At 39.1% G+C, this 24,929-nt stretch overlaps 1 protein-coding gene across 3 annotated transcripts in view; it reads left to right on the forward strand.

The window, feature by feature from the left end:
- pik3r3b (phosphoinositide-3-kinase, regulatory subunit 3b (gamma)) overlaps positions 1-23,812 on the forward strand; it is a 209,498-nt gene extending 185,686 nt beyond the window's left edge. The window contains exons 1-10 of one of the 3 annotated variants that reach the window (XM_065264613.2): positions 4,248-4,705; positions 13,571-13,682; positions 16,125-16,223; positions 16,319-16,499; positions 16,990-17,115; positions 17,242-17,384; positions 17,467-17,643; positions 17,736-17,810; positions 17,897-18,067; positions 19,235-23,812. In XM_065264613.2, coding sequence (XP_065120685.2) covers positions 4,597-4,705; positions 13,571-13,682; positions 16,125-16,223; positions 16,319-16,499; positions 16,990-17,115; positions 17,242-17,384; positions 17,467-17,643; positions 17,736-17,810; positions 17,897-18,067; positions 19,235-19,436 — 1,395 coding nt within the window. In that variant the 5' untranslated portion in view covers positions 4,248-4,596 and the 3' untranslated portion in view covers positions 19,437-23,812. Of the gene's footprint in view, positions 1-4,247; positions 4,706-7,173; positions 7,348-13,570; positions 13,683-16,124; positions 16,224-16,318; positions 16,500-16,989; positions 17,116-17,241; positions 17,385-17,466; positions 17,644-17,735; positions 17,811-17,896; positions 18,068-19,234 lie in introns of those variants that run through there. The other 2 variants (XM_065264614.2, XM_065264612.2) reach the window with 2 other exon arrangements.
- Positions 23,813-24,929: the final 1,117 nt, after the last annotated feature.

The raw sequence follows: 24,929 nt of genomic DNA on the forward strand, positions 1-24,929 counted from the left end.
CAAACAGCCATGTCCCCTGTTGCCATGGGAACGTTATGAAGTGACGTGATTATGTGAGGTGATCATCATTGAAAAGCTGCAAAAGCTGAAAACAGTTTTTGCAAGTTCCCGCAATTTTTGCAAGGTCCCTCAATTTCACCACATAAAATTGCATATATATCCCGCTTATTCCATCGCATTTTTTAAGTAAACGTGCCGCAAGATCAAGGATTTTTAAAGTAAACGTGCCGCAAGATCAAAGATCAATTTTTGCCCACAACAATCACAAAAAAGCAAATTTTCCAAACGCAATGAAAAGCTACAGTAGCTGCCACAGTATAAATATGTCGTCATCTGAAAAAAACGTATGGAAAAAATGCACTCTGTAAAACAGTTTGTCTGTTTAGGGCTACATGACAGCTACTTCCATGTAAGGAAACTCGCAGTGTATAGATAAAAACGGCTCATTCTAAGTTAATAAAAACAATACAATTCATTATGTACTGTAAGGTCTTTATACAGCACTGATGATAAAGTTATGTATATTATATTGTCAAGAGATCCTCCTAAAAGTTACACACTGCACCTTTAATCTACCTTTCAAAATAGACTATATACATAGGACTAAAGTTTTAATCTTTTTCTCATTATTGTTTGACAAAAGACTTTTTTATTACTATTTGGACCACTTTTATGATATTTCATGGTGCGTTTTGTCATTTTGCATGTTGAAACCCTCCGCTGTCATTCACTTTTATTATATGGAAAGTAGTGGCCATGCAGGATGCTCTTCCAAAATTGACTCATTGTTCAAAAATTCATTTTCAGTATTCCAAGGAAAGAATAAAGTCATGACACTGGAATGATATTAAGGTATGTAAATTATTACAGATTTTGGGTCAACTACAGTATTCCTTTAAAGCGTGCATCTCTAGTTGTTTTCGTCTGCCTGTGGCTTTGAGAGAAACAGCTTATGGCTTATTTAGGCCCTTCGAAACATCACATTTTCAGGCAGCGAGACAGTGACGGAGAGAGCAGCCTGATTCTCCTGAGCTCAGCAGAATAAAAGAAAAGGTGATCGCTCTCACTGTGTAATTTACATTGGATTAAAATTAATTCCCCCCTCACAATATCAACTGGGGAACAATGATATTGCTTCTTTTAGCTTTCAAACCGTTTATGAATTATGTATAGTGCACACAGTGGTCACACAGCAGCTCTTGTGTGCTTTTTCAGTACCGCCCTTATGTCTGTGTTTAATATGGAACAATGAAGCAGCCTATTTGCATGTGAACTGGAATTGTGCTTTCCACTCTAGTTGCTGGAGTCACAGAGAAATTATGTGACGCTCAAGGCTACATAGTCGAGAGAGAAACAGCTTAGTCAGACTTGTCACTCAGCAAGTAAGAGACTCTGATATCAACATGATGGAAAATGTCTTTCCACTCGCCATTCTGAAATGTGCAGGTACTCAAGGAACATAAAAATTTCCCCAGCCCTCCTTAATCATTATTTTCGAAAGGGTTTGTAATCATTTAGCTGGGTCTTGTAGCCAGGCAGATTAGAATCGCTTTCTGCTAGTCATGCCTGACTCATGGGCATAATGTGGATGTGGGGAAGCATTTTAAAGCAAGTAATTGGTAGAATGATGACTGAATAATGAATCCAGGTGGTAAAATGTGTCAAGCATGTCATCTTGCAATTGTTAGACAAGGCAACAGTTCATAGCCTTTCTTTAGATTTGTCTGTTATTAGGCTAGGCTTTGTCAGCAAATGCAATAATAATGTTTAGGTTTAGTGTTTTGTCAGCTCCTTTTTCAAACTTTGTTAGTTTCCCTGCTCAGTGCTGCCTACGTGTTGGCCTTCTAAAGCGTTTACATAAAGTCGCTTTCCTGCGCTGGTGCAATTCATAGGATGCATATGTTGATGCCGTTTATGCATACAAGGTGCAAATTATGAGGGGGTTAATGATACAGAAACAAAACTAAATGTAGGGAGTTGGAAAGGGGCCGAATTGTTTTATGAATATTATGGTTATTCAGCGAAGTTGCATCACTGCACTGCCAAATTTGCAACGCTTCCAGGAACAAGATCAACAAGACCTGTCGATTCTGTGCATGAGCAAAGACCCTTTCTCAGAGGATTCCATTTTTTAACGGTTGGCAATTGGCTCTTTTTACTGGGAGGCAAGACTTAAGGGGCCATTCTGATCGCTGTGATCTCCCCCCCATTCATATCAATACCATGATCAGTCCTTCTAGATAAATCTGGTGTTTTTTTGTGATTGTTGCATGCAAAAAGCCTTATTCTTGCGGCACGTTTTCTTAAAAATGCGATGGAATATGCGGGATATTTATGCAATTTTATGTTTTATTGCGGAACTTGCAAAAATTGCGGAAAAAAAGTGATTCATCAGCATCAAGGGTTTGCAGCTTTTCAATGATGTTCATGTTGCGTAATTAAGTTCAAGTCACTTCATAACGTTCCCATGGCAACAGGGGACATGGCTGCGCTTGTGTGAAGTAAATGCAACATTTTTCCACTTTCTGCTAATATATATATGTTGCTTTTTGCTATGAAAATGCAGGGATTATGAAATCACGCAAGCCCTGCACATTTGATGTGCAGAAATTGGCAATTTATGTGGCGAAAGTGCGGCATATTTGAAAAAAGGCGGCCCCTGCATAAATATGTGGACTTTGCATTGAATCACGCGATCGCATTATATCGTTTTTCTGGAGGGACTGCATGATGCATACCATGATTTTTTAAAATTATAATCTACTCTACATTTCTCTTACATTTTTGTATAGACTTTCTAACTAAACAGTTTGAACTTGGCCTGAAGAACGTATTTTATGCATAATTGCACCCGTTCAGAAAGCATACCTTGGGTGTCTTAAATGTTGCCTACATAGGCAACACACTGTTTAGGAAAAATTTGTAGTGTTGATATAGACAGAAACACATTAGCGCTGCAGTTGGTTGTGCATTAAGGTTTCTGTGGTGCATATACACTTAAGTCTAATGCCCAAATCCCCATGTGTCGTATGCCCATCCCCGGTGTTACATGGGCAGCTAGCAATACACTTTAGTACTAGCAGACTGACTCAAACAAAATATGTTTTCCTATTCCTCAATGTTGAATGCCATTTTTATGTCCCTATGGCATTTATTACTCGCTCATTATGTATTGCGTGTAAGTGATTAATATTTTCCCAAGGCTTTTGTGGATTACTGCGCCTTTTCAGTTGCTTGTCATTGTTTTGGATCCATCTGTCCATGCTGAACTGAAGCATAGACAGTGACAATTAAGCAAGTTTGACAGAGTTGACAAGGACAGCCTTTGTCAGGCACGAGCCATCTGGAGGGTCCTCCCTGCCTTTCGTTAAAGAGATGCAAACATTGTCATCCTTTTTCTTTCCGCTCTCGCCATGGAGGCGGGACGTCCTCTTAATGGACAGATAAGACAGATGCTAACAGAGGCAACTGGAAGAGACATGGAGGGAGGCAGATTGCATCCACTAAATAATTGTTTTCTAATGCAGGCCACCAGCCATCGCTGCATTGATGAGATGTGTTTACACGAGACGCTACACCGCAGAGCAGCAGTTAGTAAAATATTTAAGTTGCAGGCATTTGTGCATTTATGTAAATACCTAAAGTAGGTTACATTTTATTCTTAGTAATAACCCATATTTAAAGGTTATTAAATACACACATATTCAAAGTCGGGCAGTGTGTTTATATGTGCATATGTGACTGGAAAGATTGGATGCACAAAAACCATGACATCCCTTATTCTGTTTCCCCATCAGATTTGCACCTCATAGTAACGGTTTCTCCAATAGGTTGTAGACTTCCGGTCCTCTGATAAGTTCATTGGCTGTGTTAAAAAACGGGGCTGCCAATAGTGGAAATTTAAACGGACGCAAAGTCCGGACTTGGGCAACTTTGTTGCAAAAACCTCATCTGATTGGCTCCCAAATCAAGAGTCTTCGTGCCGCACAGCACCTAGCAGCGCGAGAGATCCGGGCGAATCCACTGCGTGCCGGAGAAGAGGGGGAACATATATGATGTCACTTCTGAATCAAACGTCAACGTCATATTCATCAGATTGGAGAAGATGCTACTGAATCCGATATGCTTTTCAGATGTTAAATATGTTTAATAGTTATTATTTGCTAAAATGTAAACGCAACGAGAGGAATTTGCTTCACGAGTGACGGTTAGATGAAGTGTCCCCCCGTTGTTTGCGCACATAATGGACTCCTCCCCGTGAAAGGAAAGGGCCGGTGGAGCTGGTGCTCTCTGACTGAAAGGAAGACTACCGTTTCATGGTAGGACGGAGTGGATTGTAGAGCTGGTATCTACTTTCTATTCTGTCGTAGTGTTTAGGTTTTTTATTAAAAATGCTAGATCGAGTGATATCGCATGAGAGAAGCCTGGCGCTTTGACAGATTTCATGCAACGCAGTTTGTCTGAAGCAGGCATTCAGACTGTTGAAGTTGAGCTCTCCGTTCAGTCAGACGAGCATTTTTATGTCTCCTTCATTCGGCGGTGTTGAACGTTTGAAAAATTGGTGATAGGCTGCTCGATCACCAGAGGACTCAGACCATGTACAATACAGTGTGGAATACAGAAAAAGACGATGACGACTGGAGGGACGTGATGATGCCCTATTCCACCGAATTAATATTTTACATTGAGATGGACCAGCCGCCAGGTAAAGCTTTTACATCATTAAACTAACAGTATCTACTGTATGTCTTCAGTCATATTATAACCTGACATTACATTCTTCTGTAATGACAAATGGACCGAGATATTCCCTTTTGGATTTACCTCTCGTTATAATTTTATGTGTGGCTTGCCTTGTAATAAAACATATTAGTTTATGCCTCTTCATCGAACTTGATTTTCTGCGTTATCGTTTTAAGTGCATGATAGCCAAAACTACTTGATAGATAGATAGATAGATAGATAGATAGATAGATAGATAGATAGATAGATAGATAGATAGATAGATAGATAGATAGATAGATAGATAGATAGAATTCTGCCTCTTCTGTCATAGTCTCTGCCTAGGGCCTGTAAATGGTTAAATGAGGAGTCATCATCATCATCGAGAGAGAGAGATTATGTTACAGGTCCTGCTACCTGCTATAGTCACTGAGGAGATTTTAACGTTTTGAATTTCTCACCATCAGATGTTTAGATATGCAAAATGTTTACAATCCACATGCATTGTCTGAAATGGTTTGTCACCTTAACTGCTGTTTTATTAGATATGCTTCGTGCACTCCAAGTCATTTAGCAGATTGGGACTTTATAAAGCAATGATTATATACATATGCTTGTGCTAAATGCTTATGCTAAAGCTCCCTTAAACCCTTTTGGGGTCTCTCAGTAAGTTGAGCGGTTTTCTAAATGTTGATTTTGCTGTTGTGCACGTCTCATTCACATGAAGTAGCACTCATGTGTCATTTATTGAGCATTTTATTGCCATTAACAATGATGTCATAGACTGGAAACAAGATCCTATTCAGAAGTCATGGGCATAGTTGACAATGGCTCATTAATTCATAATGTTAATTCTTTATGGGATGATTCCTACAATAAAAAGACAAATGACACTTGGAAGCATGAAGTGTGAATGAAACAGGAAAAAATGCAGTGTTTAAATCAAATCGATGAATAAATAAATTTTGTTTGGCACATGTATGAATGGTTTTTAGCCTAACACAAGAGGTTTTAATGTATTAGCGCAAAGAATAAATAGTTTGGTCCATGATTGTTGTTAGATTAAGATTACACTGTCTTTCCATGAACTGTCTCTCAGGTCCAATGATTCCTACAGTGTGCCCATGAATGTGAAAAGGATGAATCATTATATTACATTTATGGCACGCTGTCAGTTGTTCGCGAGAACAAAGCTTAACGCTCTGTCATAACCTCCTCATTTCCAAGAAAATGAGCGGCAGTGAACTGACCGAATTTGGCAAGTAGGACTCTGGGTTGAATAGCCCTTCGATTGCTCTGCCATGGGGATGAATGAGCGCAGCCTTGTGTGATCAACCCACACATTAATCTAAGCTTTCATTCTGTGCCACTGCACACAGGTCTATCAGATCTGTCCTTTTTTTCACTCTCCCTACCTTTGTCCTTTTCTTCCCGTTTATTGTCCGTAGCCTCTTCTTGACTTATCATCTGCTTTTTTATCCAAACTTGCAACTCTTTCTTTCCAAAATAAAATGCAGTTTTTTAGAGCCACTGCGGGACTGTTAAATCTGCCTGGGCCGTGAAAAGATTGGTAGATGAGAAGCTTACTAGGATTGTAAACAGAATGGGGATCATATGCATTTGTGAATTAAAGTAAAAGCAGAATAAAAATGTTAAAGGGCTCAGCACTAAGTTGCCGTCTCTGTGTGTATGTGTGTTCGCAAAGAAGCAAGCGATCGCTTTGTTCTGTTGCAGTGTCCAATGAACACAGGTGCTACGCCTCCCCCAGGGGAAAGTTGGCCAGTGTCTCTGAGGGCCAGTGATGTGTGAGTGTAATAAAGGTTGCTGGAGCCTTTTGCTGTGTGTGGACAACAAAAGTGCAGTGACACCAAAGAAAAAGTCAAGCCTGTACATTTTCTTTAATGGGAAATCATATGACACAATAGGTGGAAACATCACTGTTTCTTTTTTTGATGCATGGTCCTTTGTTCTGTTCTTTTTTTGGCTTAATTTTAAACATAATATATTGTGCTGAAAATCCATAGTGTAATTGTTGTGGATGGAGGCTTTTCCTTTGTAGTCTTGCTGCTGACATATGAATACACATGACACTTTCTCTGTGCACACACACAGACGTGGGCAAGTTGTGAAAACAACCGCAATACATTTTATGTCATAATTTATGCATACAATGCATCGTGACAACAAACAAGTTTACTGTGATGTATCTATCTGTACAGCGGTGTAGCGTATGCGTCCGGCTTTGTGTCCGTCTCTGTGTTAGTGTGTGCCTTTTCTCTCTGGAAGGAGCGCTTTACTTCCCCCTCCTACATCGTTCCCCAGAGCTTTGCGCTCGCTCTTTCTCAGTCCGCCTCCCCTCCTGCTTCTCATTGGCTGTTGGGGACCTCTCCATTGAGAGGGTTTGTTAAGCCAGCAGCATCTGAATTTAGGAGCAGGGATTTTCCCTCTGGCTTTAGTCTGAAAGGCAGAGTGAGCGAGCGAGGAAGCAAGGGAGGGTGGAGAGAAAGCGAGAGCGAGTGGGAGAGAGAGAGAGAGCGAGGGAGAGGGAGAATAAGAGGACTCGTGTCACAGACAGCTGAGTGCAGACTGTATACATGCAGCTGAAAAAGGAACCAGAGGAGGACGGTAAGGGAGACACTGACTCTTCTCTTTTCTCCTGCCTCTTTGTTGTCACTCGGATTGCTTTTGTCTTTTCTGTCTTATGGCTATTGTCACGCTGTAAAGAGACTGTCAGGGGTGGACAATGGCAATTAGTGTCCATCCTATTGTGTAGGAAACATCCTAAATCTTGAATTAATGGTATTATGCACTATCGACAGCAGCATGAATTAAAATAAGACATTTGATTATTCCTGGATGTGCCATGCTTGAACAAATTATTTTATTTTTAATTATTAACGTTTAATTCTTGATTAGAAAGTTTGTCAGTATGAGTGTCTTTGTTATTTGTTAAGTGCATATAGATTGTTTTATATGTTACCTAAGTCCATATGCGATAACCTGATTGACTATTTAAACCACCTATGTGCTTGTCGATACTTGATTCATTCCCCCTTGAATGGGACGTGGCAGTCCACGCCTGCTAAACCTCTCAATGGCACTGTCTATGGTACATTTCCTTTTGCATGCTAATGTTCCCCTCCATACAAACCTTAAATCTAGCTGAATGTATGCGTCTCTGTTTGTGTCAGTTCATGTGTGCATGTGTTGTTTCGAAGTAAAGTTGCACTGTGAAATTTCGCAAAAGTTGGATTGTTGTCCTTTTTTTAATTGTGCACGAAATGCAGAACAGTGTCCACCTGAGATTTGTATTGAGTTGCATTTGCTTGCGATGGTTTTTATGTTTGTTTTCTGTAGCGTAGTACTTGGTTGTCAGTTGGCATTTGCTGCTCACACCGTCAGCGACAAAGCATCACAATCTTTTCCAGTTTCAGTGGAAGTTTGGTGACGTCCCGTAACAGCGATCGTCAATGTGGGTGTGTCTAATGACACAAAAAAGTTAAACTTCCAAGCGTTTTTTTGCCAGTGAAGCTCAATTGGTCCATTTCTTGTTAGCTGAATTAGAGTTGGCAAGATGAAGTTGATCTTTGCAGTCAGCAATTTCCTAACTTTTTTAATGATAGATGTGTGTGTACCAATGCCCCAAGTAGCTCAATGTTTTTGCTCTCTGCTTAAAAACTCAACAATGTGTAGATTCTTAAATACGATGCTTGATGAATATATGTTCTGAGTGTTAATATTGTAGTGGTATTAAACTAATTCAAAATTAGCACAAAACATCATCAAGCAATAGTGACAAAAAGGTCTTTTAATGATCTAGTACAAAAGAGATTGGCAAAACGCATCAACAAGGTCGCTGGTGTTGTGAACAGTGCTTCAGAGTTAACGTATGGCTATACGTTTCTTTGTTCAGAGCTGCGCAATACTGCCGTACCACTCGCTCCTTTTTCCTGACCTATCCCATTCTTCTTCCTTATCACTTTTTTTCTCTTCTGCTTGCATTGTGTTGTTATTCCTTTGTTTGATCTTTAGAGAATAAATGAAATATGTACATATATTGATTGATTTTTGCATGGTTTTTGATTTTGCAAGTTTTCCATGCATTGTGGGCTTGAAAATGATTTAAGATTTAAAATTAAATGTTTCTTTTGTCATTCAGATTAGCTCTTTTGTTTTTTTGTGTTTGCCATAAATCAAGATTGTAATTTGTTTGGACTTGAAGATGGCCTTTGTAAATTTATGGCAGAGCTAGGCTATGTGGGCTTTCTATTGTGTGTCCCCTGCTGCAATATCTCTGAAACTAACACAGAAAGGGATGAACAAAGTATAGTCACATCTCTGCCTCTTTCTAACCCCTTCTTTTTTTACCTATTTTTATGTTCTTTTCTACACACATCCCAACAGTACCTGACAAAGATATCTGTGTGTGTTTAGGACAGAGGTGCTCGTACAGATAGAGCTGACAGTGGGAAAACTGGTGGGCAGGAATTTGAGGTTTCAGCTTGGCTGGTGCACCTGCCTTTGCTGCTGTAGAGAGCGTTTGGGGAGGGGGTCATTTCCCTTTCTGGTGGCAGGCTGTTACTGTAGCTCTGTAAAGGGCTTTGTGGCAAAATGAAATGTATAAGTATTGTAAGCTAGTAAATGTATGCTTCAGAAACACGTGTGTGCACATTTGTCTATACAGTACATGCAAATTTAAGCTTTTTTATTAAGCTATAGGATTAAAGGTGCATTGTGTAACTTTTAGGAGGATCTCTTGAACGAAATGCAATATAATATACATTACTATTTTTTCAGTGGTGTATAAAGACCTTAATTAATGAACTGTTTTGTTTTTATTACCTTATGAGCCGTTTTATCTACATACACAGCGGATCCTCTTACATGGAAGTCGCCATTTTGCACCGCCATGTTTCGACAGTAGCCCTAAACTAGTGGTCGACCAATTTGGTTTTTTTATGGCCGATATTAAGAAAGCTGTATGGCCAATATAACACACATGTTATTACAGTAAATAAGAGAGAAACAGAAAATTGGTAAAAGTTAAAATTATTTTGTTATGCACAACATTTATAAATATACCCTTTTAAAGTACTTAAAACATATTTACAAGACATAATTAATGTGGATATGACAACTCACGGCCGATGCCTATAATGAAAAAGCCCAAATATCGACCGATATATCGGCCTCTGCAATATATTGTCCTATCACTACCCTAAACAGACAAAGTTTTGTCACTATTTTTTCTCCAACGATGAAATGTTTGTCCTGTGGCAGCTGCCGTAGTTTTTCTATGTGTTTCGAAAGGGAGGGGTGAGATCTGAACTGAGCCATTGGTTGCAATTTGCGATCTCACTGCTAGATGCCACTAAAATCTACACACAGCACCTTTAAACATGCTTAGTTTATTGTGCATATCTAAATTGCACATCTAACTTTATTCATTTGATTAAGTCATTATTAAGTCAATAAAGAAATTTAAAGTCATAAATTTAGTTAGGGGCAAAAGACAGTGATCACCATGTCCACAGGGGGGTGCTGTTTTGGTATAATGTATACTGTATTTTCTGGAGTATGTCGAATCAATCAAAAATGCGTCATGAAGACGAAAAAACATATATAAGTCGCAGTGGACTATATGTTGCATTTATTTAGAAAATTATAATTAACGAATAATGAATTAATAATTAACAGACATTTAATCCGGAAAGGCAAGTTATTCAACTAAGCAATAGAAATAGTAGCCCACAGAACCGCAGGATGAATAGATGTCCGTACGTTAACATAATACAAACAGTTATTTACATGATACACAATAGCATACAGAACATACCCGGAAGGCTGAATAGGCTAGATGAACAGAACAAGCCAACGTGCATCCGTTCAGCTGCAAGTTCGCCGGTTCGTCATTCCACATCACAAATACAGGAGCAGCATATAGCGGACCCTTGCGGCTGTAGACGTAATGTTGTCTTTTGGTTCGTATATGTCAAAATTAATTCATACTGACTTAAAATTCGCACCTGATTATAAGTCACAGGACCAACCAAACTATAAAAAAAGTGTGACTGATAGTCCGTAAAAAACTGTACTAATTATCACAGTTTTGAATTATTTCTCTAAATAGCAACGTCTGGCTGTTAATAAAGGTGCATTTGATTAATAAATGTTTAGCCTATGATCCCAAGTCATTAGATGAGAAAGGAAGTGGGTTAACAGAATTTTCTAAGTAATGATACACACGATCAGACCGATACTCCAAAAGCCATAAAGGACAAGAGGGTGGGCTATGTTAGTATTTGATAATGCAATATTAATATGATAATTATTGTGTCCCTTTTAAGCAAACAGAAGAGAATAAATTGTCAGATGTCTTTACAAAGCTGCCAAACTGCACACTCTAACAGGTGGCCAGTGTTTCCCTCAATATTTGCAAGGACAGGAATGTGTATAAGAAGGGCATCTTTTGGTCTGCCAAAATGTGTTTCTCTTGCGGAAATGCACCTTTTCCTGTCAAGGCATCTGGCCAGTGCCTCTTAGTCCAACTGAAATGGTAATAGTGTGTGTGTGTGTGGACACGCACCTGCAGGAGTGGAGTATGGGCCGGGATGTGTCCATTAGCTCGGCTTTTACTGGTTGAAGCAGCTCACCCCACCAGACTAAGGTGTTGCTTTTGGACCAGTGGAGGGAGGAGTTGTCCCTGTGCCCGGGTCTCTAACTTGCACTAGACTCGTGCTATCTTTCTTCAAAACCACGGCATTTAATTGATGACTTGCTCAAAGAAAGTCATTCACACACCCCTCTGTCCAGTTGCGTAAAGCCTACAAAACCATATTACTTATAATACACTCTGCAAAAGTGTGCAATATATAAAATGTCATAAGGTAATGAAATAAGAAGACTCCAACTAATTAGGACTCATTAGTCATTTTTCCTTCTGTTTATAAGTGCTATGTATGAGCTTGAATGATCTCAGTCCGTATAGTCTTCGAAGATGTCAGTTGTGTTCAAACCACAGGGTCATAACACGTGCCAACAACAATATCCAATCTATTGGCTGCCATGTGCATAGCATGTCACTGTGCGTTTATATTTTGTGACCTCCCTCCTGCCAGTTTTTAGTAACGTACCAGACTGCTAGTGGGACCCAGAGCATTCTAGTATCGATTCAAGCTTTTACGATATCCGTATGGTCTCTGGTTCTTTGCAGTCCCCTTCCAGCAAGCACAGATATACACACATGCTCTGTGGCAAGAACAGGTGGGTGACTGTGTGTACTAAAGACTGAAGTATACTGTGGTTTCAATGTGTGCACTAGAGTATCCTAGATGTGGTCGTTTTTGAATTTATGAAAACGTCATTAGCAATATCCTGCTGCTCTTTGCAAGCTTTGTTCTCCTTCTGCTAGTGTTTCAAGGTATTGCAACTTCGCATAAGTGCTTGGTGAGAAAGCTTAGGGTATATCTTCGGTTTCACTTAAAAGCCTACCGCAGATGTTATTCAAGCAAGAATAACACCCATGCATTGAGAAAGGATTGGTGGGGCTCTGGATTTGAGGCCGCTGTTGCAAGCTTTCGACTAGGTCAGGGGGAGGATAGTTTGGCTTGGCGGTAGGTGCAAGGCATGAACACTGCGTCTCTGTGATTTTCAGACTGAGTAACAGCCTTCACTTTTTTTCTCTCAGTCTCAAAGCGAGTAAGTCTTTGCCAGCAGCACCTGGCCGAGCACTTGCAAAAGTTTGCAAAGTGACTACACCAGCTTTGCTCACAAAAAAATGCACTCTTGCAAGCAACTCGATAGCAGAGTGGATAGTACTAGCTTCAGTCAAGGTAATTACGTTTAACTAGTCTTGCCCAAAGTTGCATTATCTATCACTTATAGCATTTCTCATTTACCTGGACACTTGATTTGGTTTTAGAGGGAGTTGATAACTTCAATGTAATGGGAGGAAATCCCTTGAAAAAGCATGCTGTTGGGCATGATTTTTTTATCTTCAATTGAGGGTGTTGCTGGTGACCCCTGACCTGCAAGACAGCAAGGGCAACTTTCCTGCACGCTGTTGGAGCAGCTGTTGTTTGCTCTTGCAGACAACAAAGGGAGAGCAACATGCGTAGAAAGGGATTGCAAACCTATTTGTTACAAATTCAACAAGTAGCAGAAAAGAAGTCATCTGCCTTTTGTTTACAGTTCGCACAGTTCAACCAGAATATGTCGTTGGTGCATTTTCCACGAAATCCGATCTTTTTGCTTTTTTAGTGGAATTCATCGTTGCGTTTTCCGAAACACACGTATCTAACTACAGATTGCGTAAAAGGGTCAAAGCTTGCAGGCTGGTATAGATATGCATTTTGTGGGAAATTTGAGATGAAGTTTACGTCAATCACTAAAACTGGGCGGTAAACTGCAAACTGTTACTGGTTTTTGTCTGCCAGTAAACCAAAGCACTAGCCAGCGTCCTTAACGGCACCACTATCTGAATACAACATTGCAGATTTTGTGATGATTTGTAAGTATGGTTTATTTGGCTAAAGAAGTGTTTCATTGAGGTTTCTGTTTTATAGGCTGTGTGTGTCTAAGTGGTATTGAATATACTTAATTTGTTGCAATTGTAGCTCAATTTTTGCGTTCTCTTGGCAGTGCTAATATATTCATGGGAACAGGCTGCTTAAAGCTTTTTGTTAACTAGACTGAGTTTGGGTTAAGATTAGGTTTTCATTTGTAAGACAACCTAAACACTAACTTTTAATGTCTACAGATAGGTTACAAAATTAACAATGTTTAACAGCTTTGTATCTTGCCAATTGTACTGATAAATCTATTTTCTTTCCTTTCTTTTCTTCTACAGCTCTTCCTCCGAAACCAGCAAAACCCATGACACCAGTAAATGGTAACAGTGTGAAAGAAGCCGCCAGCGGCTCATTACAAGAAGCAGAATGGTACTGGGGAGACATATCAAGGTACGACTTATATGAACTTCATTTCTTACTTGATTTCAGTTTTGAGTCTCACAAGCCGTGTCGTGTTGCTCATTCTGGTGAGACCACTGCGCTCTGCTGGGCCAGAGCCAACTTTCTCTGTTCTTTTCTTTCTTTAAGGGAGCCAGTGAAACTTATTTTGATCTCCCTTTCTTTTGGCTCACTTGTCCTTAAGGCATGTATGCTTGGCAGCAGCTGTACAAAAGCAGAAAGCCAATGAAATGGTGGAGAGGCAAACTCTAAAGGGGGTGAGGGTTAGTTGGCATTATTTAAGGCGAGGGATAGAAGAATCCAAATCTCTAAAATGTCAAGCAGTCTGGCCCGTTTCCAACGGAGCCCATAAAACTCTCAGGTTTTAGCAGATTAGTCTGCTGCTTAGTGACCAGCTTTAGACCTGTTTGATGTTGGGCAAGCAGAAAGTCTGCAGATGTGCTCACAGATCTCTGATACCCTCATAGACCTATGGTGCTTTTAGTCTTATCTTGAATCTGTCCTTTGCGACTGACTAGTTTAAGAATCAAAAAGGAACTAGTAGAAAAGCACAACTCCAAAACTAAATACAGCCCATTTGGAATTTGGAAAAAGTTTGTTCATCTGTGTTTGATCACAGAGGTTTTATACTTAATGTAATTAAATCTCACTTTTTGCAATTACATTTTAAATAAAGCAAATGTGTTTAGTTGTGGCAGTCGAGTACTTGTTTTAACTTTTATTTAGTGTAAATAATCTGTTACTACTTGTTGAAATCAGGTTTACTAAAGAAGTTACTAAATTATTTGAATCATTATGTATCCCAACCTGGCGACTAACTTGAAAGTTGTGCAGAATCAGCAACGTGTGATGGTTTTAAAGGTACACTCCACCTTTTTTGAAAATATGCTTATTTTCCCTAGAGTTTCTATTTTATTTTCTAGCTCCCCTAGAGTTAAACATGTAATTTTTACCGTTTTGGATTCCATTCAGCTGATCTTCGGGTCTGGCAGTACCAGTTTTAGCATAGCTTAGCATAATCCTTTGAATCTGATTAGACCATTTAGCATTTTGCACAAAAATAGCCAAATAGTTTTGATTTTATTTCCTATTTAAAACTGGTATCTTCTGTAGTTACATTGTGTACAAAGACCGACGGAAAAAAGTTGTGATTTGTAGGCCGATATGGCTAGGAACTATACTTTCATTCCAGTGTAATAATCAATTGCTGCCGTACCATGGCTGCAGGAGCCGCAATGATATTACGCAGTGCCCTAAAATAGTCCCCTGCTTTTGAAAGTTACCAAGGGGTAACTCTAGGGGAGCTGGAAAATGAGCATATTTTCAAAAAAAGTTGAGTGTCCCTTTAATAGTGGTCATCAAATAATATAATTGCATCTCAAAATCCTGTTTCTAACAGCATTTCTTCCCTTTTTTTAAAATGCAAGTCGCATGCCCTTAAAGGGATAGTTCGCTCAAAGATGAAAATTCTGTCATCACTCTCATGTTATAAGGAATTTTGAGGAAGAGAATACTATGGAAGTGAATGGGAAGCTCATGATCGATTTTGTTTCAAACATTCTTCAAAATTTTTTGGGTAAACTATCCCTTTAAGTGTAACATGATCATATGGTCTCCGTACTTGCTAGACTTATCGGATATATGATTCCTCATAGGATTAACCTGAATTAAAGTACTGTCCAAGCAGTGAACGTTGACTGCATGGTAGAGTTTATGGGCCACACTGGAGCCAAAATTGCTCCCATTTGCTTGATTTATACAGATGCATGGCCTTAATGTGCACAGTTCAACTAATTGTCTGGATACAGTTAACTTGCTGATGCATTGCCCCATTAAAGCATTGCTTTGTTATGGGCTTTTGACCACAGTACCTCAGAGAAGGCTAAATATACCCCCCCTCCTAGGAGCCAGGGTCAGCTGAGCTCCAGCATGACTAGGCTTCTGGCCATCGGGCACAGACAGTGTGGGGAACTGGAGGAGCTGGAAGTTGGTATGACATTCCTTCCATACAGTCTAAAATAGACTGTCTGGAAGGGGGCAAAATTGAGTCTTTGATGTCTAACGCTCCTCCTCTGGTTGTCTGAAGGCAGTTTGGAAGCAGCAAACAGACAGACAGACAGACAAGAGCATGGAGCCATCACGCTGTATGTGGGTGTGCAAGATTGGGTTAATAGTTAAACCAGTCTAAGTTGTCTCACTCTCTCCCAGACGGCTATAGCAGACAACATGGTCATAGACCAGTGCCTTTGCCCTCTGCCAGACCAAATACAGCCATCTGAAAGTGGAAACGGTGGTGAGAAAGGCTTTTGCGTGTCAGCCCTTTCCACTGTGTTTTAAGGCAGGGGCCACAGGAAACCTGTTTTAGCCGTCTTTACTAAGAACGAAATTACGTACGTCTGGACTGTTGCTCAGTCTACCCCCTTTTGTTTTTAGGGAAGAAGTGAATGACAAGCTGAGAGACATGCCTGATGGTACTTTCCTGGTACGGGACGCCTCCACTAAGATGCAGGGGGATTATACGCTAACCCTAAGGTAAAACTTTACATTTCATTTCCTTTATTCGTTTCATTATCGTTAATTCAATTGTTTTTGTTACTCAAATATCCATATCCTCCTTTTTCCTATAGGAAAGGTGGAAATAATAAGCTAATAAAGATCTACCACCGGGATGGGAAATATGGATTCTCAGACCCACTCACGTTCAGCTCGGTGGTGGAGCTCATCAGTCACTATAGGCACGAGTCTCTGGCGCAGTACAACACCAAACTGGACGTTAAGCTAATGTACCCCGTCTCCCGCTTTCAGCAGGTAAAGCACTGGCTCGGCTGTAGATTGGGTGTGGGGGAATCACATATGCAACCATGGAAACCAAATGGCACTCTCTGTGTTTGCTGAATGAATCGTGCAGCTTGTTGAGAGTGAAACCGCAAAGGCAGCAGAATGCTTTTGGCATGAAATATTACTTTGTTTATTGCCACAGCAGCGCAAGTCCTAAATAATTGCACACATCCACAATGTCAAAAGGCCATCCAGGCATTTATTCGTTTCACCCACCCCTCCCTCACTGTGCCCTCTTGGTGTCTTACTCAGGCACACAGGTGCTCATTATTTAGGGGGTTCCTCCAAATAACCCCTCGAGAGGCACTTACAGATTCCAAGATTTGAATTAATGAAAAAAATCCCTGTAAGCAAAACCTACAACTGCATCTTGCTGCGTGCAGGCAGCCCTTTTTCCCCCCACTGCACTTTACTGCTCTCAGCAGTTCATATCAATAACAATGCATTTATTCTCTCTCAGGATCAGCTGGTAAAGGAGGACAACATTGATGCGGTGGGAAGGAAACTCCAGGAATATCACAATCAATATCAGGAGAAAAGTAAAGAATATGACAGACTCTATGAGGAGCACACAAAAACCTCACAGGTAAGCCATCCGATCAATAAACAAGCAACCTATTAGCTGCAGCATGGACACAAACGCTATTTTCAACCAGTCAGCTGCATTGACAAATTTACTGTTAATTACACAACCCCGATCTACTGATTGCAGGAAATTCAAATGAAACGTACCGCGATAGAGGCCTTCAACGAGACCATCAAAATTTTCGAAGAGCAGTGTCACACGCAGGAACGCTACAGTAAAGAATACATCGAGCGATTCCGCAGAGAGGGCAACGACAAAGAGATCGAGAGGTATGCAGAGCTACGCCAATCTATCGAATGGTTTCTGTGGAAGCTAGTCTTTCTCACATTGTTCTCGTTTTATTTTTCTCAGAATCATGATGAACTACGAGAAACTCAAATCGCGTTTGGGCGAGATTCACGAAAGCAAGACCCGGCTTGAACAGGACCTAAAAACTCAGGCTCTGGACAACAGGGAGACGGATAAAAAGATGAACAGTTTAAAGCCCGACCTCATTCAGCTCAGAAAGATCAGAGATCAGTACCTTGTGTAAGAGGAACTTACGTTTACAATTCATGTTGTTAACATCACCGCTTTCTTTAATTTAATAGTAAAAAATGTCCTCTGCTTCTCTTATGCAGTTGGCTTAACCACAAAGGTGTTCGACAGAAAAGAATAAACGATTGGTTGGGGATCAAAAACGAGAACACGGATGAGTAAGTTTATATTTTTAGCTTTGATTAAGAGTTCTCACCATTTCAGCATCTATCACATCGCCTTCTTGTATTTCCTCTCCTGACAGCGTGTACTTCACCAGTGAGGAAGATGAGAATCTGCCACACTATGACGAGAAGAGCTGGTTCGTCGGGGACCTAAACCGCACACAGGCGGAGGACTTGCTCCACAGCAAACCCGACGGAGCGTTCCTCATCCGAGAGAGCAGCAAGAAGGGCTGTTACGCCTGCTCTGTAGTGTGAGTTTCCTGTAAAGAAATACATGACATTAAAGGGACACTCCGCTTTTTTGAAAATATGCTTGTTTTCCAGCTCACTGGAGTTAAACATTTGATTCTTACCATTTTGGAATCCATTCAGCTGATCTCCGGGTCTGGCGGTACCACTTTTAGCATAGCTTAGCACCATCTATAGAATCTGATTAGTCCATTAGCATCGCGCCTAAAAAAATTAACCAAAGAGTTTTGATATTTTTCCTATTTCAAACTTGACTCTTCTGTAGTTGCATCGTGTAGTAAGACCGACTGAAAATTAAAAGTTACCTTAGATATCTGATTGGTTGATTGAAATGTTGTTCCAGGGTCAACATAACGTTGCCCTTAGGACATCAACCACTGGCAAAATCAGGAGAGCCGCCATAACATGGCTGCAGGAGGCCTAACCCAAAGATATTACGTATTGCCCGAAATAGTCCCCCGCTATTGAAAGATACTAAGGGGACTATTTTTGGCTGCTGCGTAATATCATTGCGCCTCTTGCAGACATGTTACAGCAGCAAAGTCCTTGATTATTACGCCAGAATGAGAGTATAGATCCTAGCCATATCTACCTAAAAAATTTCCGTCTGTCTTAGTACACGATGTAACTACAGTAGAGTCAAGTTTTAAATAGCGATGCTAATGGTCTAATCAGATTCAATGGATTATGCTAAGCTATGCTAAAAGTGGTTGCGCCAGACCCGGAGATCAGCTGAATGGATTCCAAAACGGTAAGAATCAAATTTTTAACTCTAGGGGAGCTGGAACATAAGCATATTTTCAAAAAAAGTGGATTGTCCCTTTAAAGGTTTAAACAGGTTAAAGATGTCGTCTATAAAGCAGTGTTTTCTGTATATCTTAAGTTATCCATGATATGGAGATATATACGTGAGCTATATCCTATATTTTACCAGCTCTTTAAACGCACATTACCACTACATTCTTTCCCAATTACGCATGATGTACCCCAACCCTACACCACATCAATTTATTGATGCTATTTGATTACACACTGCAAGGCTGAATCAATCACTTTAAAAGCGTTATTGACTTGGGTTGTCATTGATGCCTTTATCTTAACTCCGTCTCTGAGGTCAGATTCTGGTTTGGAAACAGCTTGATAATCAGATCTCTCTTTCCTTTCTGTAGCGTGGACGGTGAGGTGAAGCACTGCGTCATCTACAGCACGCCTAGAGGCTTCGGTTTCGCTGAGCCCTACAACCTGTACAGCACTCTGAAAGACCTGGTCCTGCACTACCACCAGACCTCGCTGGTCCAGCACAACGACTCGCTCAACGTCCGGTTGGCGTATCCCGTGTATGCACAGATGCCCTCAGGCCCCCGCAGATGAAGACGCGCCCCCCCAAATTAAACTGTATACACTTTGGGGGATAGGTTACTGAACAAAAAACCTACCAACAAAAAAAAACACTTGCTGCAACACACACGTCAGCCACCTTGGAGTTATATATTTTTACAAGAACATTTTGGAGGGCATTCTTTCTAAAGACTGCTTGATTTGCACAAGGAAGTTTTAAATGTTTGTGAATGTGAAAAAAGCAGAAGGAAGCAGAGGAGGCGAGTTTCAGGTGACCCGCGCTGCTACCTAAACTCCAGCTGGGACGTTTTACATGCTTTAGCTTAAGCTTTTGTTTCCTTTCGTTTCTCACTCAGCTTTCCGTTTGTCATTCAGCTTTTGTTTTTGGTTGTATTATCATTCTTGACTGATGTAAGTCGAGAAATATTTTGTTTGTTTAAACTCTCTGTTGAAAGGTGAAACTATGTAGCAAACAGACGACTGACACTTTCTAGAGTGTTCGCACAGTGACTGCTGCTGAACAAGGGATTGTGGGATGTTTTGGGAGGGCACAGGTGAAATACGTGTTGTCTTAAAAAAAGAAAAACTTACACTAACTTTAGATTTTTATTTTGTTTTGGATTAATTTTTGTCCTTTCTAAGCAGTTATGATCGTTACAGTTCAGGACAGAGACCAAAGTTGGCAAGGGAAGGACTTTTTACATCTGGCTTATATTTATAAAAAGTTAAAGATACTGCTTAACACACCTTGTTTGCAAACTACAAACAATAGTTCAAGACTGTCCAGTGAATTTTTTCTTAATTTAATTTTTACCAAATTCGCATGCACAGACACAGTCGACATGAAGCACTTATATACAAATGACAAGTGACCGCTGCACGTGTGCACACCAAATTTAAAAGAAAACTAAATTTAATGTGTGCATTTTGACAACTTGTATGCTCAATGTCAGTTGGATTTGTGAGGCAGGCATGCATTCTTCATTGAGCAGGTGCTTCCCATTAGAGCGAATGTGCTTTAGTACATCACTAGATGAAAGTGCAAACGAAAGTGATGGTCTGTGACATCAAATAGCGATAATCACTTGAACCTTTTGAAAAATGATAGGTTTCTTTTTTAAGAAAAACACTCTTTTATTGCATACTACTTCTTTTTATAGCCAGTTGACTCGTTCTGTGTCACTAAAAAGAAAATCTGATTCAATGGTTCGGCTGCCTCCCGGTTTTAATGTCGCACAATAAAACCTTTATGATGATATTCACAGCTATATATATGCACAAGTTATATCACTTCTTATTATTTGTTGGGCACCATGATGTCCAGTTCTGGAGCGTTTCAGTTCACATTCTTCCCATTTTTATCTCCCCTAAATTTGTTGAAAGACCGAATAGATTAACCAGCACAGAGTTGACATAATTTTTTCCCACCCAACTCCAGATCTTTCACATAGCTGAGGCGTTTTTTGTTTAATTTGTTTTTATTTTTTGATTTCTATTCTCTCAGTGCATAGCATACTAAACTGCGTTATGCTGAGCAGCATAATGTTGAAACTGAATTTGCCTAATACAAAATAAAGTGATAAAGTCATCACTGTTATTTGAAAAAGTCAGGTTAAAAGCATTTAATGTAAGCCGCATGCATAAGATGATTGTTGGAGTTGGCCTAAAATTGTTCCCTACTCCCCATTATTTTAACTTTTTATTAAATTGCCATTTTGGGGCACTTGAGTGTTATCGGCATGGACAAAGACAGCAGTGATATGTAGCTGAGCCTGTGACAGAATTCAATGTTTTAACTGAAGCAGGATCTTAACTTATTCACCAATTTAGCAAATCTCTGTGTATGCGACCCTTCATCTGTTTTTTCAGTTTAATTTTTTTTCATTGGTTTGCCAGCTCTTATTCTGTGGAAAGTTTGAGTTACTTTGCTTTGGATCATTTTTCAGCTTTATTTTCTTTTATTTAATCCTTTAAATAGTTAAGGATGTTTTTTTAAAGCAGGACCCCTAAGGGGTCCCCTGTCTATTACTTGAACTCTTGCATCGCTCACCATTGAATGTCTTTATAGTTACAAATATACATTTATTAAAACATGGGAAACCCTTTTATAGTGGAGTGACTATAAAGGTGTTACCAGTACCACACATAAATTGTGTAGTGTTTTACTGAAAGGAAAAGGTTTATTTTATGTTCACAGAGCTCAAATATGACTGTTTATTGGAGTGTATTGACCGATATAGCTCACATCGTATTTGAAGAGTTTAAGAGTGAATTATTAGAGACTGGTAACAAATGTTTATGTTACACAATTCATGCCATGACCGTACATAACTTTTATTGAAGAATTGTTTGGAAAAATGTTTTTGTGTTTCATGAGCATTTTCCTAGGCATCGAGACCAAAGATTTGAGTTTGGTTTGTTTTTCTTGGAAAGTGCAAGTTTTAAAGAGATGCATTTATCTTCTTCCCCTTGTATTTCAAATGCCTTGCTTACATGCAAACTTCATTTTAAATAGTCCGTTTGCGTTGTTATCGCAAACCCCTTGCTTGGCTGACAAATAACAATGTCCTCGACTATTTCTGTCTGTATATTTAAGGGTAGTGCACTGTGGATTGGCTTGGGGTGCTTCTGTTTGCCAGTCAAAACTGATGACAGTTTGTTTACTGAAATGAAATGTAGTTTTTGTTAAGCCTCAAAACTGTAAGAGTCAGGCCAGACTGGCCTTAAAGCAGATGTATTTGTTTTGTTTGATAGTTCATTTTTGCACTCACTTCTTTGGAAGAGTTAAATAGATTCTTGTGTGCCAACATCCTTGAACCATAATTTGATTGTTAGGTCACTAAAACACCCCGAAAGTTAACAAAATCAAGTGTTTCTTTGTCTTGTCTTTACAGATTTGTTTTGCATTCACAACTATTGATCTAGTTGGAGACATTGATGCCGTTTTTATTTTTTACTTTGAAAATTGATATAAAGAAAACAGAAAACGCTCTACCCCACAGTTATTTGTGGTTTTAAAAAAAAACGGCATTGCCGTTCTCTGCAGGGCAGAAAGCAGTGGGGTTCGTTGGCTTTCTTTGTTCTTACACTCCAGAAAGCATGCAATATTTTCTTTTTCCTTCTGAAAGTTTTCAGGGACGTGAAAAAGCATTGCATTGGGGATTCGTATGAGAGACGTTTACTGGAGGAAAAAATGCTTCTTTTGTACTGAAGTGGGAATGGGGGCAACTAACACATTATAACAAGCCAACAGAATCGGCGGTGCACTGCTTCAAAAGCTCAAAGGGGTTTGGGCATGAACCAAAAGAACCTTTCTCCTATATAACAGCTTGAGTTTTCAGTCAATCTCAGTAAAAAAGCAAGTGTAATGACCTGGCTAAAGCTATTTCCGGACTGTTAACTAGAAATGGCCCCTCGTGCAGATCTGCAAAGTTTTATTTGCAGTGAGGTTTGAATATGTTGTGATTCTCATTGGGAGTCTTTGTGTTCTTACCACAGCTGTCCCACCATGATATCCAGCACATTTCTTATAAAAAAGACGATTTTCAAAAAAAAAAGAAGAAAAAATGAAAAAATTTCACTCTCCTTCCCACTTTGACATACGTAAAACCCAGCATGCTTCTTTGGTACTCTTGACTGTTGTTTTGTGTAAAAAAATAAATAAATCTAAAACAAAAAAAAGATGTGGAACAAAAACTGTTAATTGTCTGTTTATGGTGTAGTCAAATATAAATTTTAATATAGCTTATTAAAAAAGACTGCTTTTTTTCAACTCAATTAAGTCCTTCGTTGCAGTGAATAAGACAAAATGATATTGTGCACAAAAACTGAGACAGAGGAAGCAACCGAAGCAATAGAAAGCAGCATTCAGTACCGTTTGCACAAACTCAACAATATATAAATGCATTCTCTTTATAGACCTTTAAACTAATCATATTATACACGTTATTCTGCATAAACCTATAAAGTCCCTTACACCAGCAGTGTTTCTCATCTCTCTTTTATAGACACAGCTCGAGCAATAAGCCACAGGTCCTCACAATGCCCAGGAAATGTACTTAAGACGTGTTGCTCCAGCTTCGGTTAAAATATCCCTCTTTGATATAGTGTTTCATGTCTTCAAGTTATGGCACAAATAGACATGAGACACTATGATCTCTTGGTTATCGCGTCTGGAGAACAAGTGATGCCAGGAATCCTCTCTCTCAGTATTTGAATATCGTTATTGCTTCAGACTTGTTGGTATTCTTCAGTTACAATTTCAACCACAATACAGCATTTTCTTGTATCTGTTACAATAGTTTGTATTGGGTGTAGACTCTATTTGTTATGAGGTGAACTCATGTGTATACTCAATGGAACTCCACGATATTCGGTTCTCGCAGAATAAAGAAAATATTTTGTTCAAAGTCTTCGTCTCTGCATGGTTTTTTTTTTTTAGGTTTTTGGAGTTTCTTGCTTATTAATATACATAAAGTGTAATGGAGGTGTTATCCAATAATATAAATAATTTAAACAGGCTATTAGTTGATGTTATGTAAGCAACAAATAAATGTTAAAACTTATAAACATAACATATTAACATATGAAGATTTTGGTTCCAAAACGCAATACATTTTTTTTACTAATTTGGGTAAAAATTTGTAAAAATGACAAGATAAAAAACACTATTTTCTGTTATAAACTTTCAAATAGCATCTTTAGGTTTTAAAACATAAAATATTCAAATCCATAATTTGATTTTCAAAGATTTATTATAAAAACTGATAATTTTTTTCTACAAAATGCAATAAATCCATGATAAGTTTTTTTTTCAAAATGCTATAAATCTATTGAATCAACATATAAATGTGCATTCATCTTTGCCATGTTATATTCATTTAGTTGACTAGTGGTATACACTGATTAAAAAATAAACATTAATGTCATTAATCAAAACACTTACTTTGTCATATTACAGTTTTTCTCCATTGGTTTGGCTCATTTCTTGAAACAGAAATTACATTCTCAAAACAACATGGACAAACCTCCAAACCACTTGGCAAGTGTTCACAACAGAATTGAATTTCTCATTCATTTCATCAAATTGCAAATATATAAGTACATGTCTCAATAGCTCAGTACATCTTTGCAACTGATCAAGTACAGGTAGCCTACATTTAGCACAATTTCCAAGTGAATAGGATCTTGTTGATCTAAACTGATTGGTTGATTCTCAGTCTAATGGTTGTTCACTCCAAAATGTGTCAGCGTCATTTCATTGTATAAGTCATCACATGCACAATAGTCTGTTCAATTGGCAAAATTAGTCAAGAACATAATACCATGAATAACATATATGAATGCTTTGAACATTTGATAAATTTATTACAGCAATTGACAGTCAGGTAAAACTAAAACTTGACTAACAAAGTAGGAGTTTACGCTTTTGTAGAGAATAATGGCATTGGATGGAAACGAGGCCCCTCACATCCTCGTGTTTGTGGATGAAGCTGGCTTCAACCTGGCCAAGGGCCGAAGACGTGG

The sequence above is a fragment of the Paramisgurnus dabryanus genome, chromosome 7, assembly GCF_030506205.2.
Source record: "Paramisgurnus dabryanus chromosome 7, PD_genome_1.1, whole genome shotgun sequence".
Classification (NCBI taxonomy): Eukaryota; Metazoa; Chordata; class Actinopteri; order Cypriniformes; family Cobitidae; genus Paramisgurnus; species Paramisgurnus dabryanus.